The following is a 23532-nucleotide window of genomic DNA, read 5'->3' as shown; positions in this document are numbered from 1 at the left end:
ATTCGGTGGGCGCTCAAATACATACGGGGCCCTCGTGGAACCAACTACGTGCTTAAGAGAGAAGGTTTATCCTCTGTTGTTTTCTTCACCCCCTTCCTTCTTTTCTTCTTTCCTTCTCTGAGGGGACATTATGTAATGGAAGTTCGTCTTCTCTATCTGCTGATTATTGTGTTTCTGTCTTTTCTTCTTCATTACATTCGTTGAAACAAACAGCCGTTTTCCAAGGTCACATTGTGTTCCTTTTTTTTTAATATCTATTTTCTATTTCTTTATTACTGTTACATTTCATTTTGTTAGTTACTCTCCCCCTTCGGAAGGGGAATTACGAAGTGGCCTCGATGCCAAAAACAGCGGTGCTCACCGTTAGCGCCGCTGTCGCTGCATCGACCGAAAAAAATGGTTACACGCCGCTTTACGGTATCTTAAATGATCTACTTCTAGAGGCATCAGACAAACCCGTGAAGCCAGTCACCTGTATGCCAGCGAAGGGGAGCTTGAGGACGCGTCAAATGGTGCGGCAGCTGAAAGGGATCAGCTCGCTCGAGGATCTCGCCGCCTTTGAGGAAGAGTTGCGGGGGGTTGTCACCTGCCAGGAATCACGATGCCGAGTAAAGATGCAAAAGGCATTCCTCACTGGACAATACATTGCAGAGGAATACTCTTTACTGTGTGAGGAAGAGGAGCAGTGCCGCAACTTGCTCTGGCTTGCCTCCGTTTCAGAAGTCGGAAAGAGGGCAGCGTTCTTCAAAGTTGTGTGGGATGAGATGTATAGCAGATATTTAGCTTATAACGTATTTGCTCGTGAGCGAATTGAAAATCTGTACGGACATTTTCTTGGGAAGATGGCAGCGGTAGAAGCCGATCGACGCAGAGAGCTAATCGAGTTGGAAGGAATGTGCCGCAAGGAGGTTACCAGGAGGCGCTTCCTCGAAGCGAGTCGACACATCGGCATGGAGCTTCTATTCCAACAATCGTATCGTGTCTCTTTCTGGGCTCGCTGTCGTTCCGACAACTTTAAACGTGATATTGTGTTACTTGATGCTGAGGAGGAGCGTGAGCGGTGCTCTTTGGAGCGACTGAGCCTCCAGAATCTTGCAATATTGGCCAATGAACTAGAAAACAGCGCCTCACGGCTCATGGTGACTTCAGTTATGCGTGCATCCTTGATTAGACGAAAGCTCGTTGATGACGAACGAATGAGAGAAGTCGCACGTCTTCTGCTTAATGTACCCATCAGGGAAATGGACCTTCGTGCCGTTCTTGAGAGGTACGAAATGGAGAAGCGTCAGGAAATACGTGTGGGGTTCTACCTTGGGTGGCGGGAATTGCTCAATCAAGCGCTAAAACCAGGTGATGCTGCCGACATTGTGTACAGGCTTGAGTGGTACGAGCGAATGTGTGTGTTTGACCAGTGGAGACACGGCTTCCACGCAATTGGGGAGTGCCACAACCGTGAGAAGAGACAAATAGAAAAGTTTGAAGCTGAGCACGACGAGTTCTATTACGATGTAGTTCACAAACTTAGAGAACTTTGGGCAGAGGAAAGTGTGGAGTACACCCAGCTTAAAAATATGTATCACAGTTTTGTTTGGTCTAAACGGATGATGGAAAGCGCGATGATCGTTGAATCTGAGGAGGAATGCTGCCGGAAGCGGCTTATCGAGGCTGAGATAGAGGAAGCGATGAATTTGATGATGTTCTCTCATCTTCAGCTATGTGAATTAACCGCAGCAGGAAGGGCAGCTGCGATTATGGAGGTAGAAGCAAGCTGTTGGGAGTCGATGGTTAGAAGCAGTTATGCAACTTTGGGAACGCAGCTCTGCGAGAAACTCTTGAACGATGAAGAAAATGAACGAATTGCGATTATTTCTGAAGCTCGCAGCGCTTGGTCGGTCATTGTTCTTCAGGAAGCTGCGCCGTCTAGCAGTCCTGTCGACGATGAACCGGTGCAGCCAGTGTATGCTGGGCCCGACCCCAAATTAGTGGAAGAATGGTACCGGAGACAATATTCGGACCAGTGGGCATTGCTGGAAAGGGAGAAATGTAGACGCAAGGAGGTTGTTGTAAGTGAGTCCTACGGTCGACGATGGGTATATGCGAACATACTTAGCGATGTGGAACAGTGGAACCGCATGGACATAGCAGTGGAGTTCCAGCGGGGGCTTTGTGGTATTGCGCTTGAGAAGTTGGTGGATGTGGAACAATTCGTGCGGTTAGACTTAGGCACGGGAGCTCAGCAACGGTGGAAATTCCTAACAAAGAGCTTCAGGTACAGCCGTCCCTATCTTTTGTCCTGTGAGGTGGATGAGCTTGACGGGCGTTTGAGCATTATAACCGAAGCAGAAACAACTATTGGTGCCCTGTTCATCTCACGCGGGGGATACCGGCCCGTAAAATACTGCTCAGAAGAGCTCTGGTCGACTCGATCTATTACACAATATATGTCGTTAGAAGAGCTCCTTCAGCGTCTTTCCGATGAACTTGTTCACACAGTGGAACCCGAGGGAAGGAGAAAAACTGCGGCGTGCGAAACGAATGAAAGGTTACTGTTGATGTTAATGAGGGAAGAGAGCGTGTGCCGTTGCCATATCCACAAGTGTGTTGAAGATTCTTACGAGGCTTTGCGCCGTCTGTTTGATCGAATAATATCACGAGAGGATGAGTGGCAGCAACGAAGCGCACACAAGGAACCGGAGGTAGAGCGCACGGGAGTAGAAGCTCTTATGGATTACTTCCGCCGTCAGGAGGAATCATTTGTCACTAAGCGTGAAGCCCAACGGCAACGAAGTCGTCAGCTCTTTGGTTCACTCTTCAAGGAGTTTTATTGGGGACGAGACGCCATTATTGTTGAGGAACTTGTCGGGCGAGATGTGCTCCGCAACTTTGTTCACCAGCGGAGCCTTTCGCCGCCTGTGCTTATCCGGGAGGCTGCTACGCAGGTGATAGTGCGACTCTACAACGTTGCGCTCGTAACTAATGACCTCGCTGGGTCACTCAAGGTCGCCATGTACGGTAGTGAGGAAGAGAAAGGAGTCACTTGCAGGTTGTCCGAGACACAAACACTCTTTTCGGCGGGCGCTTTCTTCCGTATCTGTTTCCCGGAAACTCAGTTAGAGTGGAGCACACCCCTAACAAACGAGAGCAAAGTCTTATTTTTCCGGATTGGCGCCGATGGGAGTGACGATGTGGTTGCCACCGCTTCGCTGCTCTTAAGGGCGGAGGCGATGCGGCGGAACAACACCACTTCTGTTCATTCAATTCCTTTAGACCAGCAAAATGGCAAGATGAATGTTATTGTCTATATCATGTAGAATGTAGTAGATTACGTGTCACAGATACCGTGCATCAAATATTATTATTATTTTTTTACCTCTCTGTACATTTGGTGCTTCTAATTCATGTTCAACATGTGCATTTCACGAACGTTTCCACAGTGCGCCGTTTGACCGTCGAAAACATTTTGTTGCTTTTATTTTGCTCTTCTCTTTCGATCTTGCGGTGACTTCCATGCCACTGCAAGTAGCTTTTCATATGGAAGGTACAGGAGAGAGCCGGATCCCACCCCCTTTACACTTGGCTGACGTTGTGTTACGTGACGTTTGCGAAGATTTCGTAATTGACGACTGCGCGCGTGAGGTTTTCAATCGCTTTGCACAGTTCCTTCTTCAACATGGAGACGAATGGACCGAAGAGGTCGCGGGTCCGGGACCAATTAAACAGTCTTAAGCATTTCCAACAGCACTCACGCCTTCACTTCATTGGTCAATGGAAGACGAAGGCACATGATTTGTTTAAGGAGTGGTTCGCGGAGAATCCTGCTTGGAATCACGGCGTCCTTGATCGCCAAGCAATCTTTGCGCATTTGGATATGGATGCCTTCTTCTGCAGCGTAGTATTGGCGAGGGAGGAGAATGCTCATCTTCGTGATAAGCCGGTTTGCGTTGCAGCCGGGCGAGGAAACAGTGACATTTCCTCTTGTAACTACGTTGCGAGGTCTTTCGGCGTTCGTGCAGGCATGTACGTCAACGCTGCGAGGGTTCTTTGCCCCGACTTGCGTGTTCTGAGTTATGACCTCGAGCGGAGTGGAGAGGTGGCGATGTGTCTTTACCGCATGATCTTCGAGCTCTGCCCTGCTCACCTGACCATGTCCGTTGAGGTCTACAGTGTTGACGAGGTGATGATCGCGTTCGACACTGATAGCTATGAGGCGGTGGAAGACTACTGTAACGAAGTCCGTCGTGAGCTGGAAGCTGCCACGAAGTGTACGGTGTCTTGTGGGATCGGGCCTAATGTGATGCTTGCCCGAATCGCAACGCAATCTGCAAAGCCGGATGGAACGTTCATTGTCCGCCCTGAGGACGTGACGGCAATCGTTTCGCAGTTGCCTTTTTCGGAGATACATGGAGCGGGGAGTTCAACTATTGCTAAGTTGGTGCCTCTACTGGGTGATTATCTCGGGGATATGGAAGGCGTAGGTGAGGAAAACATTTTGTGTCAGCACGTTCAGAAGTTGACGAAGCAGCAACTGCAGCGTGTCCTCGGGCAAAAGACGGGAGAAAACTTCTATAACTTGTGCCGGGGTAATGATGTGCGTCTGGTGACCCGTACTGGCGACGAGGAAAATCAAAGACTAATGGGAAAGAGGACACGTGCAAGTATTGGTTGCTCAATGAATTATGCCGTTCGACCTAAAACTGTTGAAGATGTATGGAGCATCGCCAGGCAGTTGCTGGATGTAGTATGTGCCAAGATGGGGCGTGGTCCGTACTGCTGTTCCGGGCTAAGAGTTACCATATTGGAGCGGCACCCGCTGCACCCGAAGGAGACCCTAAAGTATATGGGAAGGGGAAAATGCCTTGAGTTCCATATTCCCGTCAACTTCAGCTCCGTGCTGAAGTCTTGTGATATGGAAATAATGCTTGCTTGTGTAGAGCGCGCACTTGGGCCTCTCCTTGTCCTTGGCCGTACAATGCGTGACGAGGAAAGGGTGGAGGAACTTGGCTTACAAGAAAGTACAAAGTCAGGGATTATTTGGACCGTTGGTGTTGACACCATTACAGACATTGTTATTGAGGATATCCGTGGAATGTCCATACAAGCCACGGCCGTCCGTCTGGAGCACGATGGGAAAGATACTCCGAAGCATACAACCGGCGTGCAACTGTCGCTTGCCGATGCCTTTTCGAAAAGGGCGTCAAACCAGAAGGGGTCACTTGTAAATGGAGGGAAGCCAGCGAAGAGGCCCCCATCATCTTCTGGGGACTCAATAGACTTCCTCGCATTGGATGATTTGATGAACCACAATGTGGACGATTCATTCGTCTCCGAGTGGAAGAAACTCGCCGTCCAAGCCGGTAAACAGGTTGACTACACAACACTGAAAGCCCTTATCCGCATCGCGGCTTTGAGGTGTGCCGAAAGCCCCAAACCTTCTGGGGAGATGAAAGAGTTGTTTCGTACATTAGTTTCTTTTGCACAAGGTTTATTGCCTCACCCTGTTGCTTTTACATAGGTTAGAAATAAATTTACTCTCGAAACATGTTCATCCACCCGGTCCATCATTGGTCTGCTTTATTTTCCCCATGTGCGCTCCCCGCGTCTAGTTATACCAGAAACCTCAGATTGTGTGAGTGTGGTGTATTTGTATACCTTTCCATCTTTGTATTCTTTGATGTTTTCCCCTATTTTTTTTTTTTGCGCCGTGCATTTTTAACCACTCGATGCTGTCAAATCGCTGAGACATTGTGGATGGATTGCCACTTCCGTCAACAGCTTGAGTGCGCGGCACAGTGCATCAAGGAAGGGCGCCATAACGATGCCGAGAGTATTGTCCGAGTTTTGCAATCCATTGATAATGTGCAAGCGGCTGAGTGTGTTGTTACTGTCCTTATTGATAGTGCAGGGGCTGGTGTTAGCGACGACATGATATATGTGCATTTCACTTCCCTTAGGTTGTTGAGGGTGTACTTGACGCGCTGTGGGTTGACCGTAAGCAAGCGTGGAAAAGGGTTAGTTGATTCGCTGACAGCATATGCAAAAGTTATAGGTGACAGGCTTCTTAGCCCTCCATGGCGTCCCGTGTTGTCAGAGACGGCGCTGGACGTGGCGGTTATTTTGAAACTTGGCTGTGCAAACGCAGAGGGTGCTTTTGACGCAACAGCGTGCGAGAAGATGGTATCTGAAATGCTGGATCAGCTGAGCAACTGCGAGTCGGAGCTCCTCGTTATGCTTAATGGGTCCGTGGTTATACACCTGATCGAAGAGTTTGGTCTCTACCGTCCTCCTTCTCGGGGTCGCGGTATGTCGCTCAAGTTCCACCGTGAGTGCCGCTCCGCATTCGAGTGCGATGGCTTGGCCCGCTTCCTCAATGTGCTCCTCTGCGCTGCCTCTAGCGGGTCAGTCTTAAGCCATCGTGTCCTCCAGACGATCATGGCAGGCCTTAACACCGCCCTTTCGTGGTCTCACCACATTTTCTTCGAAGAAGACATACCGGAGGGTGATCCGTGTAGCCAACCCCTGAGGGTTTCCGGCGCTTTGTGGCATGAGTTACTTGTGGCAGGCGTCCCTATGCAAGGTGCTAGGAGGAGAGGTATCGAGGAGATGCTGCAGGCATGGTACTTGGAGGGGCGTATCTGCGATGTGCCGTTCGAACAGAGACCTGTTGTAGAGCTGATACGCGAGTTTTGCAACATTGTAGTGGATGCATGGGACCTGAATGACCGGTTAAGGTATGGAAGGAAGTTTCTCCTACTCGTCACCGCCGTGGCGAGAGATCTTCTAGCTAGAGTCGAACAAGATGAAGAAGCGAGCACCGCGTTATCTTTGATTCTCTCTGGTAGCAGCAGCATTTTGGAGAACCTTTCAGACATTTTCAGCCTCTCAGAAATAATGGAACCTTTCCTCTCTGAATTGTCTTTTATCGCCAACCGCCTAATTGAACTTGACAGACGCTACCCAGACAACGACGGAATTATGGCCGCGCTGGATGAGGTACTCAGCTGTCTTTTCAGGACAACACAAATGACGTCGAGTGCCGAGGCTTCTGTAGCTGCAATGGCTCTCAGCGTGTTTGACGCATTCCTCTCTTCGAAGCTGACATATGCCCATTCGTCCGACGACCAGGAACACTTCACCGAAGCTTTTACAACGTCCCACATCACACTCGTCGCTCACATGGGCCGGCAGGATCCGGAGAAAACCACAGTGCTTCTCTGCAGTGCTTTGGACCACCTTCAGAGGTGGCGCGCCGGTTTGGGGAGTCGTGTGGGATCGGAGTGGGAGCAGGTGCAAGAAAGTATGTGGGTGGTCCTAAAACTCACCGCGGCGTTCATTGCTGACCCCTGTGATGGGGAACACATTTCAACACCCGTTTGCTTCGTACCGTATCCTTTGTCTGCTTCGCATCCGGCGCTGAGACTTACAACTTCGGCCATGAACGCATTCCAGGATTTACAACAAAACGTGTCATTAGCAAGTCCCGCTGTGATGTCTGCCTTATTGGATGTGCTGGGGAACTTCATAACCGTTTACATGCATGATCCCTTGGGTGATAATTTGGCGCTGGCTAGTGCGTGTGTTACGATCATCCGATGTGCTCTCTATTCACTGCGCGTTTTTGCACATGATGAGGATGTTGGACTAGCTAGCTGCAAGGTACTCGATGCCAGTACGCGTAGTGTAAGTATAATTGCCGCTCTTCAAGAATCCCCCGAGGTCTTGCGAGAGGCCGAAGAAATGGTTCATAACAACCAACAAGTGCAAGGAACGGCGAGGGGATGCATCGCGGCTTTCTGCATCGCGTGTCTTCCACTAGATGCAACACCGACAGATCTCCTGCGTATTCTTTGCAATTTTGACACACAAGTCACCGACTTTACCTCTGTGGATGTTGACATGTGTTTGGAGCGTTGCGGGTCGTTGGGTGGTTTCCTCAGCTCACTAAAGGACGGCGATAGACTTGTTTCCTGCCTTGAAATTATAATGGGGATCTGCAACCGTGTTCTGTCAGTGAGCGCCACCAGGTTTTACGAGAAGGAGCTCGCCGTTCGCAGCATCAAGATGGTATCACAACTATTTTTGGCATACTCACCACTGCTAATGGACGAGCCGTTGCTGTGGTTGATGGAAAAAGTGACCGCAACGCTACATGCTGCCATGAAGGTGCTGCGTGAGGACCCAACCTGGTGCTCGGAGAATGCGGAAGAAGAGAAGCAAAGCATGCTTAAGCTCATGTCTTCCCTCCTCCGTGACGTTGCGCAGTGGTCTATGATGGAGTCAAGCCTTCCACCTGACGTAACTCATTCATTAGGTTTGTGTGTCGTGTCAGCACTGGCAACGTTTCTTAGTTTCTTTGATGAACGCTGCCTGAAACTGCCCGAGTTAAAGGGATCAGTTCTCCAGGCTTTTCAACTCTGTGCGGATGCATTCACAGCAGAGTTTGTGTCCTCTCCGGATTTTCAAGCGTTCCTGATAGTACTCATGTTCACACTGAACTCGGATGCTATTGACGTTCAGCGTATCGGAACAAGTGTCGCAGAGACTGTCGTTACATTCCTCCACCGCACGGGAGCGGATAATAGTGAGCTGTTTTCTTCTCTGCTTTCGGCTCTCACGAAGAGTTTTCTCTCTGGTAAGCTCTCAATGGCACTGTCTCCTCAGGTCGCACGGTGCCTGGTCGCTCTCTGCGGTTGCCTCCCTTTGGACTACATGGAAGAAATAATACAAACAACAACATCAACACTGTCGGGTTCAAATCCACACGCTGCAGCAATACTCCGTCGCATGCTCACCACGGCGCAGCAGTGCTCAGTGTTTAATGACCGGCAGAGGATTATCTCTCTACGTAGTCTCTCAGAAATAATTTCGGAAAGCCTTTGTGGAATAAGGGGCATTCTTCTCGTTTAAAAAAAAGGAAAGAAAAAATCCTCACAAAAGCCCGAAGGAAGAAGAAAAAAAGAAAAAAGACAACCAAACCATGGATTGTGCCGTTATGCGTTCGCTATGTCTGGTGTTGTGAGGAGGGGGGAAAAACGAAAAGTGCGGACAAGTAAGCACCTTTTCAGTGTGGCTGAAATGAGAAGAAAAGGCGGTCTAACGCATTTGAAAGCCACAAGAATCAAGACAAAAGATTATTATGGACTGAAGAATGGTGAAAAAAAAATACTGTGTTTCTTTTCCTTTCCTTTCATCTCGTAGATCTCCAGTGCGATAGTGGGGATGCTTTGTAGCCAACCCAAAGTTGGATTCTTTTGATGTCGGTACTGAGCTTCTATTTTGCTTTTTTTTTCTTCATATGTGTCACATAGTTGTTACCCTTGGGTGTGGAAGTAGGGGGGGGGAAGTGATACAGGGAAGCAATAGCTGCTTTCCTCAGATGGCGCTTCAGCAAACGGCGTATAGTGCATGCTCCCGCAGGGTGCACTGTGTAAGTAAGACGTACTTGAACGATCCATTCGCCTCCTGTTTCGTCATGGATTCTACAGTGATGAACAGTCCCCTTATGAATCGTGGCACTTGGCTCCGAACAGAGGCAATAGAGCGCAGTTTGCTTCATTTTGCCAGGGGACAATGCGGTGAGGTTGGTTTGCAAGTGATCAGCTTTGGGAGCGGCATGGACACTCTATATTTCCGCTTGAAGAAGGATCAACCAGACATACATATCGCCAAATATATTGAGTTAGACTTCCCTGATCTGGTTGCGAGGAAACGCCGCGTCATCGACGACACAGAAGCCCTTACTCGTTACACGGGCCCCGAGTACGAGCTGGTTGCGTGCGACCTAAGAAAAACGGATGAGATGCGTGAGCTGCTTAAAAAGAGCGCTCTCAACAATGCTCCCACGGTGATACTGGCTGAGATGATCTTTGTGTACTTAGAAGAACGTGTATCCTCCACCCTTCTTACACTAACACTGAGTGATGTACTGGATAAGGACACATCAGCCTTGTTGATAGCTTACGATGCTATTCGACCAGATGACCGTTTTGGTGAGGTTATGGTGAATAATCTAAAGGCCATGGGGGTTATGCTCCGTGGCATCCACGAATTGCCCACTGTGGAGGCACATGCGGAGCGCTGTAGAAAGGTTGGACTCCCACACGTCATTTCCAAATCCATGAAACAACTTTACTTAGAAGTACCACAGAGTACTCAGAAGTGGCTGTGTAAGCTGGAAATAGTCGATGACTGGGATGAATGGTGTATCATGCTTGACCACTACTGCTTTGTCTTGGCGTCGAACAAACCCGATGCCGTTCCCACGTCGTTGTGGACGTGAGATAACCTCCCCTTGTACCTGATTGATCATCATTATATATATGTGATGTGCGCGTCGGCTGCAGCCATTGACCCTTTATACATATCCCTGTCGTGTGTTGCCTTGCCACATGTCACTGTGCTTGTCAGTGGGGGGTATTTAGACACATGATTGTTGATTCACCTCCCACTTGTAGTACGGGTTGCGGTTACTAAAATTACTTTTTCTCGTTGCATATCTTCCAACCCTCCCCCCAATGGAACAACCATGTCACCGTGAAGGAGACATCACTAAGTCTTTTTTTTAAAAAAAAGGAAGGAAGAAGAGCATAAGGTAATATGTCTGTAGCTGACTTAAAGGCAAAGGGAAATGAGGCCTTCACAGCGAAGAGATATGAAGAGGCAATTGAATGGTACACGAAGGCTATCAACGTCGATCCCCAATCCGAGGGTGCAGCAGCGTTGTACTCTAACAGGGCAGCGTGCTGGAATGCCTTAGCAAAGTACAAGGAGGCCCTGGAGGATGCGGAGGGCTGCATTTCCGTTAAACCGCAGTGGTTTAAGGGGTACTTCAGGAAGGGAGCAGCGCTCCAAGCGATGGGTAACTATGACGAGGCGCAGAAGGCTCTTCAGCAGTCTTTAAAAACGGATCCCAACAACGAAGAACTGATGGCGAGGTTGCAGGAAATCAACAACATATTGAAGGAGCGCAACGAAAAGGCTTCTCCTGCGTCTTGCCGAACACCTGAAGAGGCTAAAGTTATCGGTAACTCCCTATTCGGTGCTGGCAAGTACGAGCGCGCCGCACTCTTTTATTCACGAGCCATTGAACTGTCAACCGGAGGTGGTGCCGAAGTTGCTAATTACTACGCGAACCGTGCGGCTTGTAATCAACAAACACACAGTTACCAACTTGTCATTGATGACTGCAACGCGGCGCTTTCCATCGAGCCGGCTCACGTAAAGGCGCTTCTTCGTCGCGCAATTGCGTACGAGGGGTTGGAGAAGTGGAAGAAGGCGCTGGAGGACTATAACCAGGTTAATCGACTGGCCCCGGGTAATCAATCCGTCTCTCAGGGAGTTCTGCGATGCCAACGGGCTGTTAGGGGTTAAATGCATGGCATGGAAGACTCATGGTCCCGTAGGCGGTGCGTACGCCACTCTCCGCTTCCCTAACATTGGGTCTATGGCGCACACCACTGCAAGCCAGCGGAGGGGGGGGGGGGAGGGACGTATTTGCCATGGGAGCGCGTGTGGTGCAGTATGTGCTTCGTGCTAGTGCGTAGAGGGGTTTAATAACTTTATTCCTATTTTACTGTTGTTTGTTTCATTATGTTTGCAGGCGCTCCATCTGGCTCATGGACGCCCATGTTATGTTTCCTTGCTTCCTTATGTTCGTGTCTGTGGTAGGTGTTGTGGGTGCCGTTTTCCCACCTGCACCGACTCACTTGTAACTGCGGTCGCTTTCGCTCCCATCTGTCCTCTTTGATCCGAGCTCATCTTACTCTGTTCTTTATTTTGTCTTGCCCAGCGGATCATCCCCAGCGTGTGTGTGTGTGTGTGTGTGTGTGCAAAGGAATGAGGAAACCCGGGCGGAAAATTGTGTACGTTCCTGACGATGATGCCCAATTTCTCGGGTCGATGTCAGATCCCCTTCCACCTCGGGTTTCCGATTTACTTCGACTGAAGTCACCAAGTATGTCTGACAATGGTCATGCAGAGACGGGCAGTAATGGAACCACAGGGTCACCAGGTTACGAAAGTATTGGGAACGAACTTCTTGTATCGTACGGCGGCTATACTTTGGCGGATGGGTCAGGCACCCTGCACCCCCCAACGACGAGGCGGAATGGTGCTCAGCTTTACAAATCGCTGAGAAAGTGTTGCCGGTTTTTGCGGGCAAGTTTGTCGGACAGCATGGCCCCCAAATTAGAAACCGATTCCGAATCCTCATGGTCCTGTCCATCATTTTGTTCCTCCGATCCGACCAGCAGCTCGGAATACAGTGACGTGTCACCGCAGCGAGGCCGCCGTCGTGCTGCTAAACAAGCGAATGAACAAACAGGGTACAACGCCATGATTGTCGTGCAACTTCGTCGGCTTCTCCATAAAAGAGGGCTATCCACCTGTGGGATCAAAAAGGTCCTCGTCGCCCGCTTGGAACAGAGCGATATGCAGCTATCCAAATCAAAGGAAGAAGGGGAAGAGCAGAAGGAACAGGAGGAACTTGACGGCTCTGCAGGTGAGTGTACAAAGACTGAGAGGTCAGAGGATGTGTGCAGTGCTTCATGTGGAAATGTGTCCGGTCGTGTGACCGCGGCTGGACCGACATCAATGCTGAGTTCTCTGCTAAGTTTTGGCTCAAGACTGTTCCGAGCGTCTACAGGCAGTGTTTCTGAAGGCGGTCATGTATCGGGACTCAAGCGCCGCAGGAGCGTTTAGGTGCATTGGTTACATTATCAGCACCCGTTTTTTTTTCAAGGTTAATTCTTGTTACTCAATCATGTGCGCTGCCTTCACCTTCTTCCTGTCCTTTTCTTTGCTTACTGGGTGTATCCACCGTTGTGCACCTCTGCGCGGGTACCGCTCTTACGGGTGTGTACCGTTATGTTTATGGTCATTTTTCTTTTTATAGCTGTCTCAGCATGCGGTGTGTGGATATGACCCTTCTCTTCTTCCTGTGTGGAAACTGTTTTTACTTCCCGCCCTTTCACGCACTATCTTTCACATTTGTGCAAGGATCGGCTGAGGGTGGGGTGGGTTTGTACATTTCCTTTGCGTTTTTTCGCTGCGTAATGATGGGTTGCGCTTGATAGGAAACTGCGTGGCCTATCGCGCAATTCCAGGATGTATTACTCAGCTTTCGCTTCAACCAGTCGGCCAGTCGATCGCACGTAAGCGAAATTTGTATCTGTACGTTTGGCAATCTTTCATATGTCAGCATAATCCTATGTTGCTATTGTTTCTCGGTCTCCCTCCTTGCTTCTTTCATGATGTTCTTGTAACCCTTGAATGTGCCACTCATTGGTGACATACGCGGGCACACACACAAACAAACGTGCGAAGGTGGGGGAGAGTGAGTAGGAAGTGAAGAGAAGAGAAACGGCTCAAATAGCACGAAGAAAAAAATCACAGGAGAGAAACCGCTAAGTCACTTTTGTGGGTGTCTTCTGTCCTTCGAAGAAGGGGAAAGGGTGAATAATAGGGAGGAAAGGGACAACAAAGAAAGAACGAGGGCAAGTGGAACGTTGGGGGAGAAGTAACATAAGCGAAAAAAGAAGAGGACCAAAGCTATGTCGTCGGATGAGGAAACCATCACAACTCTTTACTTACGGCGCCAGAACATCTTAAAGCAGTTGAGCGAGGTTAACAACGAGATAAGAACTGCTGAACAACAAATAAACGAGAAGTCAAATAACAATGAAACTAGGAGGGTCGAGGAACTGGTAGTAAAATTCGGTGGAGATGATGACCGGGAGAGTTACCTGTTGGATTTTTGCATGCGGGACGCCAACGGTTTGCGGGAAGCGATCCGGTACGTCGATGCATTGAAAGCGCTGAAGGAGTGCACAAGTGATGACGAAGTCAATAGGAAAAAACACCTGTCTCGCAACACGTTCGTACACGCGATGATTGCCAGGTCGGGTGAGCTGATGGTCGATGCCAACGGGAGTGAGTTGATCCAACATGCCCTCGGGATGTTGAAGAGTGGAGGCAAAGTCGCCCCTGTACTGTACTCCACAGACTACATAGCGGCTTCAGAAAGCGATCTGTCTGAGTTTCTTTTGCTTCTTGAGGTACTGAAGGACAAAATACCTCAGATCTGCTGTGATACCAATGGAAGTAGGGCGATGCAAAAGGTTTTTGACTCCTTGAAAAGTTTGGAGGAGGTCGAGTTCAGCGCACAGTGCTTCTCGGAGTGTATTATCGAACTTTGCAAAGACATCGACGGTAACCACGCGGTTTCGCGACTGCTGGCGGCGGCTCGAGGCACCCCGCTGTGGGAAAGTGGTGCTGCGGGTGACGATTCTTCGTCAAAGCTGGCGCATATACACCAGCTGCTCTACGGCAAATTCCCTGAAAGCTGCGTGGATGTGTGCGGGAACCGACACGGATGTTGCGTCATTCAGAAATGCCTTCAGTGGGCGCCAGAGCCATACTTCTCAACATTGATGGACACAATCGTCCACGATACCATCAAACTCGTTCACGATCCGTTTGGAAACTATGTGATTCAATTCATTTTGGATCATGAGCAGGAGCTCTCGCAGCGGTCAAGTACAGGCAGCGAGGGGGCTGATTACACAAACCGGATAATAAGGCAAATGCTCCACAACGTGGCGGCACTTTCATGCAATAAGTTTTGCAGCAACGTTATTGAAAAGTGCCTGAAGAGTGCGACACCAGATGTGCGGCAGCTTCTTGTGGATGAGCTGACCGATCCGCAGATCCTGCCGAAGCTCTTGACGGATAGTTTTGCAAACTACGTTATCCAAACAGCGATAGTGACTTCTACCGAGGAGAAGCAGTTCACTCAGCTGCGGGACTCCATTATGCCACTGCAAAGGATGCTTAAGAACTCTCCCCATGGTGTGAAGGTGGAATCAAAACTGGTGCGCCAGCAGCGTGAGCTGGCTCGAAAGAACGGCAATCAAAAGAATAAGAAACGATGGGCCCAACCTGCACCGCAAGTAATGGAGAAGGGAATGCATGAGGGTTTCATTGGTACTCACATACTCCCCGGTATGGCTGGTATTCCAACGATTGTTGGAACGGATGAGTTTGGTGGACCTGCCTTGTCGCTTCCGGGTGTAGCAAAAGAAGCGGTTCCCATCATGACTCCCACTCAATACATGCCTTTAATGCTTCCGGGACAACAGACACTCATTGGTCTGCCGCAGGGTTATCCACAACAGCAGTTTCCAATGGATATTATGAAGGGAGGTAACATATGGGACCCACAGCAAGGTTTTACGTTACTGCATCATCCGGAAAGCAAGAAAGGAACATAGTGGGAGGCTCATGGAGAGAAAAGGGGTTACGACAACAGGAAGAAATGGACTGACGAATGAGGAAGAGGAAAACACATACAAAAGAGGAAGAAAAAGGATGAAAGGAATGGGAATGGCGATGGGGATGGGGATGGGAGCAAACAGGTGCGGAAATGAGGGAAGTCAAGACTGCGAAAGTTAGGCGTTAGAGAAAAACTGTTTCTAATGAAATAAAACTTGGGCAAGGGCTTGTTTGTTTGTTTGTTTGCTTTCTTAGTGAAAGAAGGAAAATTTTCGTTAAACACGTTGTAACGAGGGAAATTTGCGATGTAATGCGTATGTGTACGTGGTGCTGCAAGGCGAAAAGAGCTGTGCAGCACATCGTTACTGTGTAAAAAGAAAAAAAATCAAAACAGTGGCGTTGATTGTTTTTTTTTGTTGTATGTGTATGCCTGTTCAAAACTGTATTGACTCGGTGAAATGGAGGTAGGGGAGCGGAGGGAGGTGTGTGGCAACAGCAACAACGGCGGCGCAAAATTAAGATAAAAACTAAAAAAAACAAATGAAACTAATAAAGCAAAGGAAGAAAAGAACAACTGGGGTACCCCCTTGTTTCTTATCTTCTCTTTTCTTTCCCGCAACATCAGCCAGTATCATTGTCGGTTCTGCTACCATGATGCTGGAGCATCTTAGAGAAAATAAAAAAAAAGGAAGAAAAAGAAAAAGGAGTTTAACGAGAAGGAAGTAAAGAGGTACGTGTGAGACCGAAACGAAAGGAGATGCTGCGTGGAAGGAAGGTAAGAATGAGAAAAAAGAGGGAAACAAAAAAGAAAAAAAAAAGAACAAACGTAATAAAGGGGGATCCGGCAGCCACAGCGCCTAACGTTCCTTCCCTTTTTAAAAAAAAAATCCTCTCTCTGTCTCCCTCTCCCCCCGGCGCCCTCCCTCCACCTCGACACCGCGACACCAACATCAACGACAAAGGAAGAAAAAAAAAGAAAAAAACTCTTCTCACCCCTCCGATTCTCCATCTGTTTTTTTTTTCTCCTCCTCCACCCCAAATCGAAGTCTGGTTAAGTCACCATGTACCTGACCTTTGCGCAACTTTTCTTGCTTTTTTCTTGCTTTCTTTCTTTTTCTTTGCTTCCTGCTTCCTGCTTTGCTTGCTTCTTTTATCTTTCCTCTCCCTTTCTTTTTTTTTTCTTTCTTTCCTTTCTTTCTTTTAACTCCTCCTTACCTCATCCCGTCCCCTGCATGAAATATGCTCACAACGTGCTTCATCACTGTTGTAATGTCTTTGATTATCTAAAAGAAGAAGAAGACAAAATTCTTGAGGAAATAATAAACAAATATATATATATATATATATATATATAAGTTCTTCCTACGCACACGCATATATACATTTATACTTGTGTAACATGTATGCGTACACTGCGTTTTTGTTACAGTTTTCTTTTTTTTTTTTGTTTCTTTGCAATAGTGGTATGTGGGGGAAAGTAGTAATAATAATAATAATTCTGTAAATATTCATTTACCCACACACATACACAAACGCACAGCAATTGTGGCTAATGCAGGGGATGATCCAAAACAAAAAAAAACAAAGAGGGGAAGGAGGGTAGTTTTTTTTTTGTTTTTTTTTCTTTTTTTTTTTTTCCTCATTGGAGAGGAGGCGGTGATGATGGAGGTGGGCGGTTGGCAAAATATGCGTGTGGAGCAACACGGTGGACCGCTGGTTTTGGTCGATTACCGTACTTTTACACACATTCCTTGCTGTACTTTTTTTTTTTGCTTTCTTTTGGCGTTTTTTTTTTTGCGGTTTACTTGTGTTATGTTATTTTCCTTACTATTACTATTGTTATTGTTATCTTTTTTGTTTGGTTGTTTATCTTTGTCGTATCTGTTAAATGATACTTCATTATTTGACCTCTGCGTAGTGCATCTATTTTGCGTGTGCTTTGTTTTTGTTTTTATCAGAATTAACATATTACTCCCCACCTTTTTTTTTTTACTTTTCCGCTTTGCGGTTTGGCTGAGGGGTGATCTCGTTTTTGTTTTTTTTTGTTTTTTCTTTTCTCTTTTGTTTGTTTTTTTTTTCCCCTTCCCCACTGTTGGTATTGATGCGTGTGGCTTTTGCGTGAGGGCGTCCACCGCTGGTTTGTGCGAGTCGGCATTTTCACTATTCGCTTTGCTTACTTACATTTGTGCGTCCCCCCCTCTTTTTTTTCTTTTTTTTCTTTTTCTTTTCCTTCCTTTTGTTTGTGTTTTGTTTGCACATGAGCACGGGCTGTTATATGTGTATTTAACACCTGTCTTTCATCCTTTCATGTGCTTACTTGTTCGTTATTAATATCACTATTATTTATTTATTTTTTTCCTCTTTTTTCTGCTTTCTTTCTTTCTTTCTTTTGTTTTCCAACTCACCCTTTCTCTCTGTGTCTCTTTCTTTCTCTTTCCCATGTGGTGGCGGCAAGATTTGCTTGAAGCAAGGAGGGAGAGAAAGAGATAAAGTGATTATTGTATGGACGGTTGTGGCTTGAGCCGGTGTTTATTCTGTTATCTTAAAAGAAAAGAAACAACAGTAACAACAACAGCAAAAGAAAAAACAAGGAGTACCGGCAGTCTTGGCGTTGAGATGAGGGTAGTTTTTTCCCCCCTTTTTTCTTGTCGTTTGCACATGTTCGAGTGTGTATGCAAATTTGTTTATTTAATGTGGGGTTATGAGCGCTTGTTCATATATATATATATATATGATGGATAAGATGGGGAAGTCTCTGCTTCATTCTACGCTTTTCTTATATTCCTTATATTCCTTATCTTCTTTCTTTCCTTCTTCTTCTTCACGCAGTACATTTTTTCCCTTTTTTTCTTTTCTTTTCTTTTGCGAAGATTTCCGTAGCAGCTTGTGAACTTGTTTTGTTTTGTTTTTCCTTTCCTTTAATGAGTTTCTTCGGCAAGTTTATGAAAAAGTTTAGGCGGGAAACACCCGCCCCAAACATGTCAGAGGCGGATTGTAGCGAATTAGAGGAAATGATAAAAAGAAATCCCGTAGCCGCCACACTAAAGGATGAATGGGCTTTATTTGTTCATCATATTATTGGGAGTCCGGCAGAAACACGAAAAGAAATATGGGTAGAGAAGTGTAAAGTCCCACAAACTCACAGCGAGATCGATCGTGTGGGAAATCTCTTCATGAAATTCTTCAAAGATGATTTGATTAGGAGAAAATGGCGCGGCCAATTTAGTTACGCAGTGGTGGGAAGAGAAAATGAAGGACACCTGGAGGTGGAAGTTCTTCTCCATTCGCTTAAGCGCAAGGAAACGACACGTGAAGTGCTGTGGAATTTAAAATTGCGATATCACACAAATGCCATTTCCTCAGAAGTAACGGACACACACAAATGCCCAAATCTACACAACATTCCACTTTGATGTATTAATATGGAACCAGATGTCTCTTATCCCATAAGATAAGAAAAAAAAAGAAATATATAGAGATGGAGAGATGACTGGAAAGTAGCAGAATGATGAGGATGGATAATACAGAATATGTGCGTATGTCTTTAACTCACAATGATGTTGCACAGAGTTGTTTAACTCCCAACTGTTTACATGAAATTCACAGCACTATCGTTGTTAGAACTGCGATATACCGGGCACTCTACTTTCATAATAGAAGTAATTAACTTTCCTTGTTTGTTTTTTTGTGTGTGCTTGTGTGTCTTTCCATCCTTATATGGATATTGTCTCACTATCATGTCACCTCAATAATGAAAACGAATTAATAGAGCCCTGTTGCGACTCGGCTTTTTGCTAAACAAAAGGCTGCGTGAGGTTTTATGTATCGTTTATTTGTCAGCTTGTTAAATCCTTCGTCTCGGATGAGTGCATTGTTTTATTGGTTACGTGACCATTCCTCTAACAGATAATTGTGTGTTTTTGTTTGTTTTTTTTGTTTCTGTTAAACGAAGTCTTTTTTTTTTAAAAAAAAAACTTTGGTTGCCGAGTTGTTTGTTACTTTTATCCCACTCGTGCGGGACGGAAGGGGGGGGATTAATGAAAAAGAAGTTGAAGTACTCTCTGTCATTTGTTTTGTCCTCCAGTTCTGCTCGTTGATTTGCATATGTTGTTTCTTTTTGTTTTTTTTGTTTCTTTTTCCTCTGAATCATTGGCCATAGAGAAGGGCCCGTGTTTTATGTATTTCCCCTAAAACATGTCTGAGCCCCTCGGCTGCAATAACATTTTGTTGGAGATGCATGTGTCTGTATTCTTGTCATAATTCCTTTTCCTGCCTCTCCTCTTTACGCAATTTTGTCGTCTTTTTAATACTGCCCACATGAAATAAAAGTTACTTCCCCGTACATAAATAAATAAATACGTGTGTGTGTGTGCCTTTGTGTTTCTGTTTTTTTTTTACTTATGACAACGTCTTTTTTTTTAAAAAAAAAGGTTAAATAACCACACTTGTTAGTGGGTGTCTCCCACGTGTAATCAATGGTGATTGTGGGATTGGGTTATTCGGTGGACACGCTGCTATGCATGATGTAGTGTTTTCAACTCAATGCACTATTTTTAAATCATACTGTTGTGAATGGTATTTTGATATGAGGGCTTGTGTTGTATGAATGAAAATATTCCAATGGTGTTTTTTTTTTAAAAATGTGACTTTGGTTTTCAGGAAGTTTGGAAATGAATAGCATAAAAGTGTTGCTCGTTTTTATTGAACTGTCGGTATTATTTGGAAGAGGAAATTTGGCCCAAGATCCCGTGGAAGGACCACCATTGGGACCGGGTCACTGTCCCCCCGCTTACGTGTGGGAAGCGAGCAAGGGGCCCGATGGTGTCATAAATGTGTGCAATTTCGTGAAAACCAAATGTCGGGTCGGCGCAAACGAAAAAATGACGGATGAACCAAGTCCCTTCTGCATAATAGAAATTCCGTATCCGGGAGATAAACGTGACTACACATGCAACACACGTGAGTTGACGCAAGCTTTTCCTGCCGGCGACGACCGCGACCCGACAGGTGTCGAATACGCCAATGCAAACTGGGGTGTGGATGTGTGTAAACCCGCAACCAATGAAAAACAAAAGAGTGCAACAAATGGTGCTGGAGGGGGAAGAAGTGAGAGTAAAAACGATAAAGCGGAAAGTGGTAAAGTTCAAAGCGGATCTGGTGGGAAAGGAAAGGAAGAGGAAAAAGAAAGAGAAGGAGAAAATGGAAATGGAAAGGGAAAGGGAAAAGATGGAGAAGAGGCTCAAGTTGGTAAAAAAGGAACCACAAATGCATCAAATGAGGCACCCGGTCCCACGGAGTCACCGCGACCTGCACCGGTCACCAACACATGCCACTTTTCTTCAAATGCTGGTAAAGCAATGTTTCTCATCCCTTTTTTTCTTTTAGCGTAAACAACTATTTTATTCTTATTCGAATTTGCTATTTTATTTTGTGTATACCATAGTGTATATATGTGTATGCGTATATGTATGCATCCGCTTCTCCGGTGGAATACAAAAGCGCATATCCTCAAACGTTATTTTAAATAAATATATTTCCATTACAATTTATAGCGTAATATACGTACACGCTGCCCTGGAGGCGGCTATAATTTCTTTTTGTGGTTTATATATACTAAACGGGTGATGTTTTTTGTTCTTCAAAGTGTAGTGTTTTCAACCCAATGCACTATTTTTAAAAGCATACTGCTGTGAATGATGTTTTAATGTGAGGGCTTGTGTTGTATGAATGAAAATATTCCAATGGTGTTTTTTTTTTTAAAATGTGACTTTGGTTTTCAGGAAGTTTGGAAATGAATAACCTGAAAGTGTTGCTTGTGTTAATTGAACTGTCGGTATTATTTGGAAGAGGAAATGTGGTCCAATATCCAATGGGAGAAGTGGACCCACCATTGGGACCGCCTCCCTGTCCTGATGTCAAAACTATGCAGGAGGATAAAGGGCCCGCGGGCATCGCCGGTTTGTGTAAATATGTCCGGACAAACTGTCGATTCCATGCGGCCCAACAAGTCAGTAATGAGCGGAGTCCCTTCTGTATAATAGAAATTCCGTATCCGGGAGATCACCGAAACTACACTTGTGACATCGGTGCATTGACGCAAGCTTTTCCCGGTGGAGGAGGGAACGTAAATCCGCACGGTGTCGGACACGCCAATGCAAACTGGGGTGTGGATGTGTGTAAACCCGCAACCAATGAAAAACAAAAGAGTACAACAAATGGTGCTGGAGGGGGAAGAAGTGACAGTAAAAACGATAAAGCGGAAAGTGGTAAAGTTCAAAGCGGATCTGGTGGGAAAGGAAAGGAAGAGGAAAAAGAAAGAGAAGGAGAAGGAGAAAATGGAAATGGAAATGGAAAGGGAAAGGGAAAAGATGGAGAAGAGACTCAAGTTGGTAAAAAAGGAACCACAAATGCATCAAATGAGGCACCCGGTCCCACGGAGTCACCGCGACCTGCACCGGTCACCAACACATGCCACTTTTCTTCAAATGCTGGTAAAGCAATGTTTCTCATCCCTTTTTTTCTTTTAGCGTAAACAACTATTTTATTCTTATTCGAATTTGCTATTTTATTTTGTGTATACCATAGTGTATATATGTGTATGCGTATATGTATGCATCCGCTTCTCCGGTGGAATACAAAAGCGCATATCCTCAAACGTTATTTTAAATAAATATATTTCCATTACAATTTATAGCGTAATATACGTACACGCTGCCCTGGAGGCGGCTATAATTTCTTTTTGTGGTTTATATATACTAAACGGGTGATGTTTTTTTTTTTTGTTGTTGTGGTTCCATATTGCGGTGGAGGCATGTTTGTCACTTATCTCATATTCTCCTCCAATGAATCGAGACTGTATGGATATTGCTTATTTATGCCTTTTTGTTTTGTTGTAAAATCTTTTTCTGTATTCTTTTTTTCTTTTCATTTTTCTGAGAAAGGTTGGTTTATGTTAAAGGGGCCCTGGGTTGGGGGAGATGCGAGAAAAAGATTATATGTCATGGCGGCGGTAATGCTGTTGATTGTGTTAATGTTTATGGGGGTAATGGATTTCAGGAAGAGGGAGGCCAAGCGGTGGGTGAAAAATAGTAGTTTAAATGACCATTCGCCAGGAGTGTATTATGTTGTGGTGCAAACGAAACCTTCCCCAGGGTGGTGTCGAATGCTTCTGAGTTCTGTTCTTACAAATGTGAGAGTTGCGACGGTGGGCGCAGGTGCGGTTTATGTGCATGCATGGAGGTGGGCGTGGATTCGAAAGTATATGTTGTGGAAGAGGATGCAGGATAATGATGTGATGGTGATATTTGACGGCGGCGATACGTTCTTCTCAGAAGCAGCGAGAAGAGAAGAAGCAATCGAGTATTTTATGAACACAACACCGAGCACGCGAGAGTTGTTTAGCGAGGAAGACACTCTTCATGGGAAAATGGCACCACCGTTATTATTCGCCGCTGAAAAGAATTGCCATGCCCCACAAACGTATATCATGACGGGTGTAGACACTCGGAAGGTTAAACCGAGGGATATGTGTATGAACCTCTATGAGGGAGCACTCGCGGTTTCCATTAAAGAGGGAACGCAAGCTCTTTTGAGGGAAACTCCCTCGGGGGAATCACACCTTAATGGAGGAGGGATGATAGCCAGAGTGTGGGCACTAAAGGAAGCTTTGGAGGTTTTCTTCGCTCTGAAACGACGGAGTTTCAAGTGGTGGTGCGACCAGAGCATGTGGACAATGGTGTTTATATGGAGTGTTACCAGGCCAAAACATGCGAATCGAAAGTTGTTGCTTCGAAGGGGAATAATGTCTCTCGATTACGAGACACGATATTTTCACTATCCGTCCGGGGTGCCGGTTAAAAATGGCATGATCTTGCACTTCCCAGGCCCACCCGCCGCTCGAAGCGAAAAGATGCTCCAATTCATCAACGAGACGAGTTGGTATAGGGCACTACGGGACTCTTCCACCCAACGGGAAGCGTACAAATACTTGTTGGAACGTTATACTACTGAAATCCACACCGTGTGGGGCTCTCGTAAGTACGTAAAATTTAGTACTGTCTGCAACGTTTCAAACGCCGCGAACCCCCGGTGGCTTATTGGACCTCTGAATAAAAAGTAGACCCAACAACATCATACCACATTCTCTGACACTCCGAATTGGTGTGTGGTATGTTTACTTGTTGTGATGATATCATGGGTGAATGACGCATAATTTCCCCATCGAGATATACCGCCAAAGGGATGAAAACTAGCTGAAGCGGTGTC

The 23532-nt window shown here is 46.3% G+C and overlaps 12 protein-coding genes across 12 annotated transcripts, besides 15 other annotated features; all 12 read left to right on the top strand.

Annotated features, from left to right (window-relative positions):
• Positions 1-338: 338 nt before the first annotated feature.
• Tb10.70.2730 (hypothetical protein, conserved) lies at positions 339-3311 on the top strand (the record flags this gene model as incomplete). The annotated part of the gene is made up of 1 exon (XM_817603.1): positions 339-3311. One exon carries the CDS (start codon positions 339-341, stop codon positions 3309-3311), a length of 2973 nt encoding a protein of 990 aa, XP_822696.1.
• A 36-nt stretch (positions 3312-3347) lies between these two features.
• Positions 3348-3369: a sequence feature (AT_rich).
• A 301-nt stretch (positions 3370-3670) lies between these two features.
• Positions 3671-5512, top strand: Tb10.70.2740 (DNA damage repair protein, putative; the record flags this gene model as incomplete). Its single annotated transcript, XM_817602.1, has 1 exon — positions 3671-5512. The coding sequence occupies one exon, from the start codon at positions 3671-3673 to the stop codon at positions 5510-5512; it is 1842 nt and encodes a 613-aa protein (XP_822695.1).
• Positions 5513-5538: 26 nt separating this feature from the next.
• On the top strand, positions 5539-8904 carry Tb10.70.2750 (hypothetical protein, conserved; the record flags this gene model as incomplete). Its single annotated transcript, XM_817601.1, has 1 exon — positions 5539-8904. One exon carries the CDS (start codon positions 5539-5541, stop codon positions 8902-8904), a length of 3366 nt encoding a protein of 1121 aa, XP_822694.1.
• Positions 8905-9292: 388 nt separating this feature from the next.
• Positions 9293-10276, top strand: Tb10.70.2760 (leucine carboxyl methyltransferase, putative; the record flags this gene model as incomplete). The annotated part of the gene is made up of 1 exon (XM_817600.1): positions 9293-10276. One exon carries the CDS (start codon positions 9293-9295, stop codon positions 10274-10276), a length of 984 nt encoding a protein of 327 aa, XP_822693.1.
• Positions 10277-10593: 317 nt separating this feature from the next.
• Tb10.70.2770 (stress-inducible protein STI1-like, putative) lies at positions 10594-11367 on the top strand (the record flags this gene model as incomplete). Its single annotated transcript, XM_817599.1, has 1 exon — positions 10594-11367. The coding sequence occupies one exon, from the start codon at positions 10594-10596 to the stop codon at positions 11365-11367; it is 774 nt and encodes a 257-aa protein (XP_822692.1).
• A 433-nt stretch (positions 11368-11800) lies between these two features.
• Positions 11801-11825: a microsatellite.
• A 7-nt stretch (positions 11826-11832) lies between these two features.
• Positions 11833-12696, top strand: Tb10.70.2780 (hypothetical protein, conserved; the record flags this gene model as incomplete). The annotated part of the gene is made up of 1 exon (XM_817598.1): positions 11833-12696. One exon carries the CDS (start codon positions 11833-11835, stop codon positions 12694-12696), a length of 864 nt encoding a protein of 287 aa, XP_822691.1.
• Positions 12697-13547: 851 nt separating this feature from the next.
• Tb10.70.2800 (pumilio RNA-binding protein PUF1) lies at positions 13548-15266 on the top strand (the record flags this gene model as incomplete). Its single annotated transcript, XM_817597.1, has 1 exon — positions 13548-15266. One exon carries the CDS (start codon positions 13548-13550, stop codon positions 15264-15266), a length of 1719 nt encoding a protein of 572 aa, XP_822690.1.
• A 670-nt stretch (positions 15267-15936) lies between these two features.
• Positions 15937-16092: a sequence feature (T-rich).
• A 259-nt stretch (positions 16093-16351) lies between these two features.
• Positions 16352-16468: a sequence feature (GA-rich).
• A 126-nt stretch (positions 16469-16594) lies between these two features.
• Positions 16595-16621: a microsatellite.
• Positions 16622-16870: 249 nt separating this feature from the next.
• Positions 16871-16904: a microsatellite.
• Positions 16905-16926: 22 nt separating this feature from the next.
• On the top strand, positions 16927-17598 carry Tb10.70.2820 (hypothetical protein; the record flags this gene model as incomplete). The annotated part of the gene is made up of 1 exon (XM_817596.1): positions 16927-17598. One exon carries the CDS (start codon positions 16927-16929, stop codon positions 17596-17598), a length of 672 nt encoding a protein of 223 aa, XP_822689.1.
• Positions 17028-17153: a sequence feature (A-rich).
• Positions 17297-17345: a microsatellite.
• Positions 17468-17509: a sequence feature (A-rich).
• A 20-nt stretch (positions 17599-17618) lies between the features above and the next one.
• Positions 17619-17657: a sequence feature (GA-rich).
• Positions 17658-18102: 445 nt separating this feature from the next.
• Positions 18103-18131: a microsatellite.
• A 57-nt stretch (positions 18132-18188) lies between these two features.
• Positions 18189-18680, top strand: Tb10.70.2830 (hypothetical protein, conserved; the record flags this gene model as incomplete). Its single annotated transcript, XM_817595.1, has 1 exon — positions 18189-18680. One exon carries the CDS (start codon positions 18189-18191, stop codon positions 18678-18680), a length of 492 nt encoding a protein of 163 aa, XP_822688.1.
• Positions 18681-19937: 1257 nt separating this feature from the next.
• On the top strand, positions 19938-20657 carry Tb10.70.2840 (hypothetical protein; the record flags this gene model as incomplete). The annotated part of the gene is made up of 1 exon (XM_817594.1): positions 19938-20657. The coding sequence occupies one exon, from the start codon at positions 19938-19940 to the stop codon at positions 20655-20657; it is 720 nt and encodes a 239-aa protein (XP_822687.1).
• Positions 20428-20503: a sequence feature (CT-rich).
• Positions 20658-20782: 125 nt separating the features above from the next.
• Positions 20783-20803: a sequence feature (AT_rich).
• A 255-nt stretch (positions 20804-21058) lies between these two features.
• Tb10.70.2850 (hypothetical protein) lies at positions 21059-21799 on the top strand (the record flags this gene model as incomplete). The annotated part of the gene is made up of 1 exon (XM_817593.1): positions 21059-21799. One exon carries the CDS (start codon positions 21059-21061, stop codon positions 21797-21799), a length of 741 nt encoding a protein of 246 aa, XP_822686.1.
• Positions 21569-21601: a sequence feature (CT-rich).
• Positions 21800-21924: 125 nt separating the features above from the next.
• Positions 21925-21945: a sequence feature (AT_rich).
• An 88-nt stretch (positions 21946-22033) lies between these two features.
• On the top strand, positions 22034-23386 carry Tb10.70.2860 (expression site-associated gene ESAG protein; the record flags this gene model as incomplete). The annotated part of the gene is made up of 1 exon (XM_817592.1): positions 22034-23386. The coding sequence occupies one exon, from the start codon at positions 22034-22036 to the stop codon at positions 23384-23386; it is 1353 nt and encodes a 450-aa protein (XP_822685.1).
• Between the last annotated feature and the right edge of the window lie 146 nt (positions 23387-23532).

The sequence above is a fragment of the Trypanosoma brucei genome, chromosome 10 (assembly GCF_000002445.2).
Source record: "Trypanosoma brucei brucei TREU927 chromosome 10, whole genome shotgun sequence".
Taxonomy (NCBI): Eukaryota; Euglenozoa; class Kinetoplastea; order Trypanosomatida; family Trypanosomatidae; genus Trypanosoma; species Trypanosoma brucei.
Note: the sequence above shows the minus strand (reverse complement) of the source record. Positions and strands in the feature narration are given on the sequence as shown.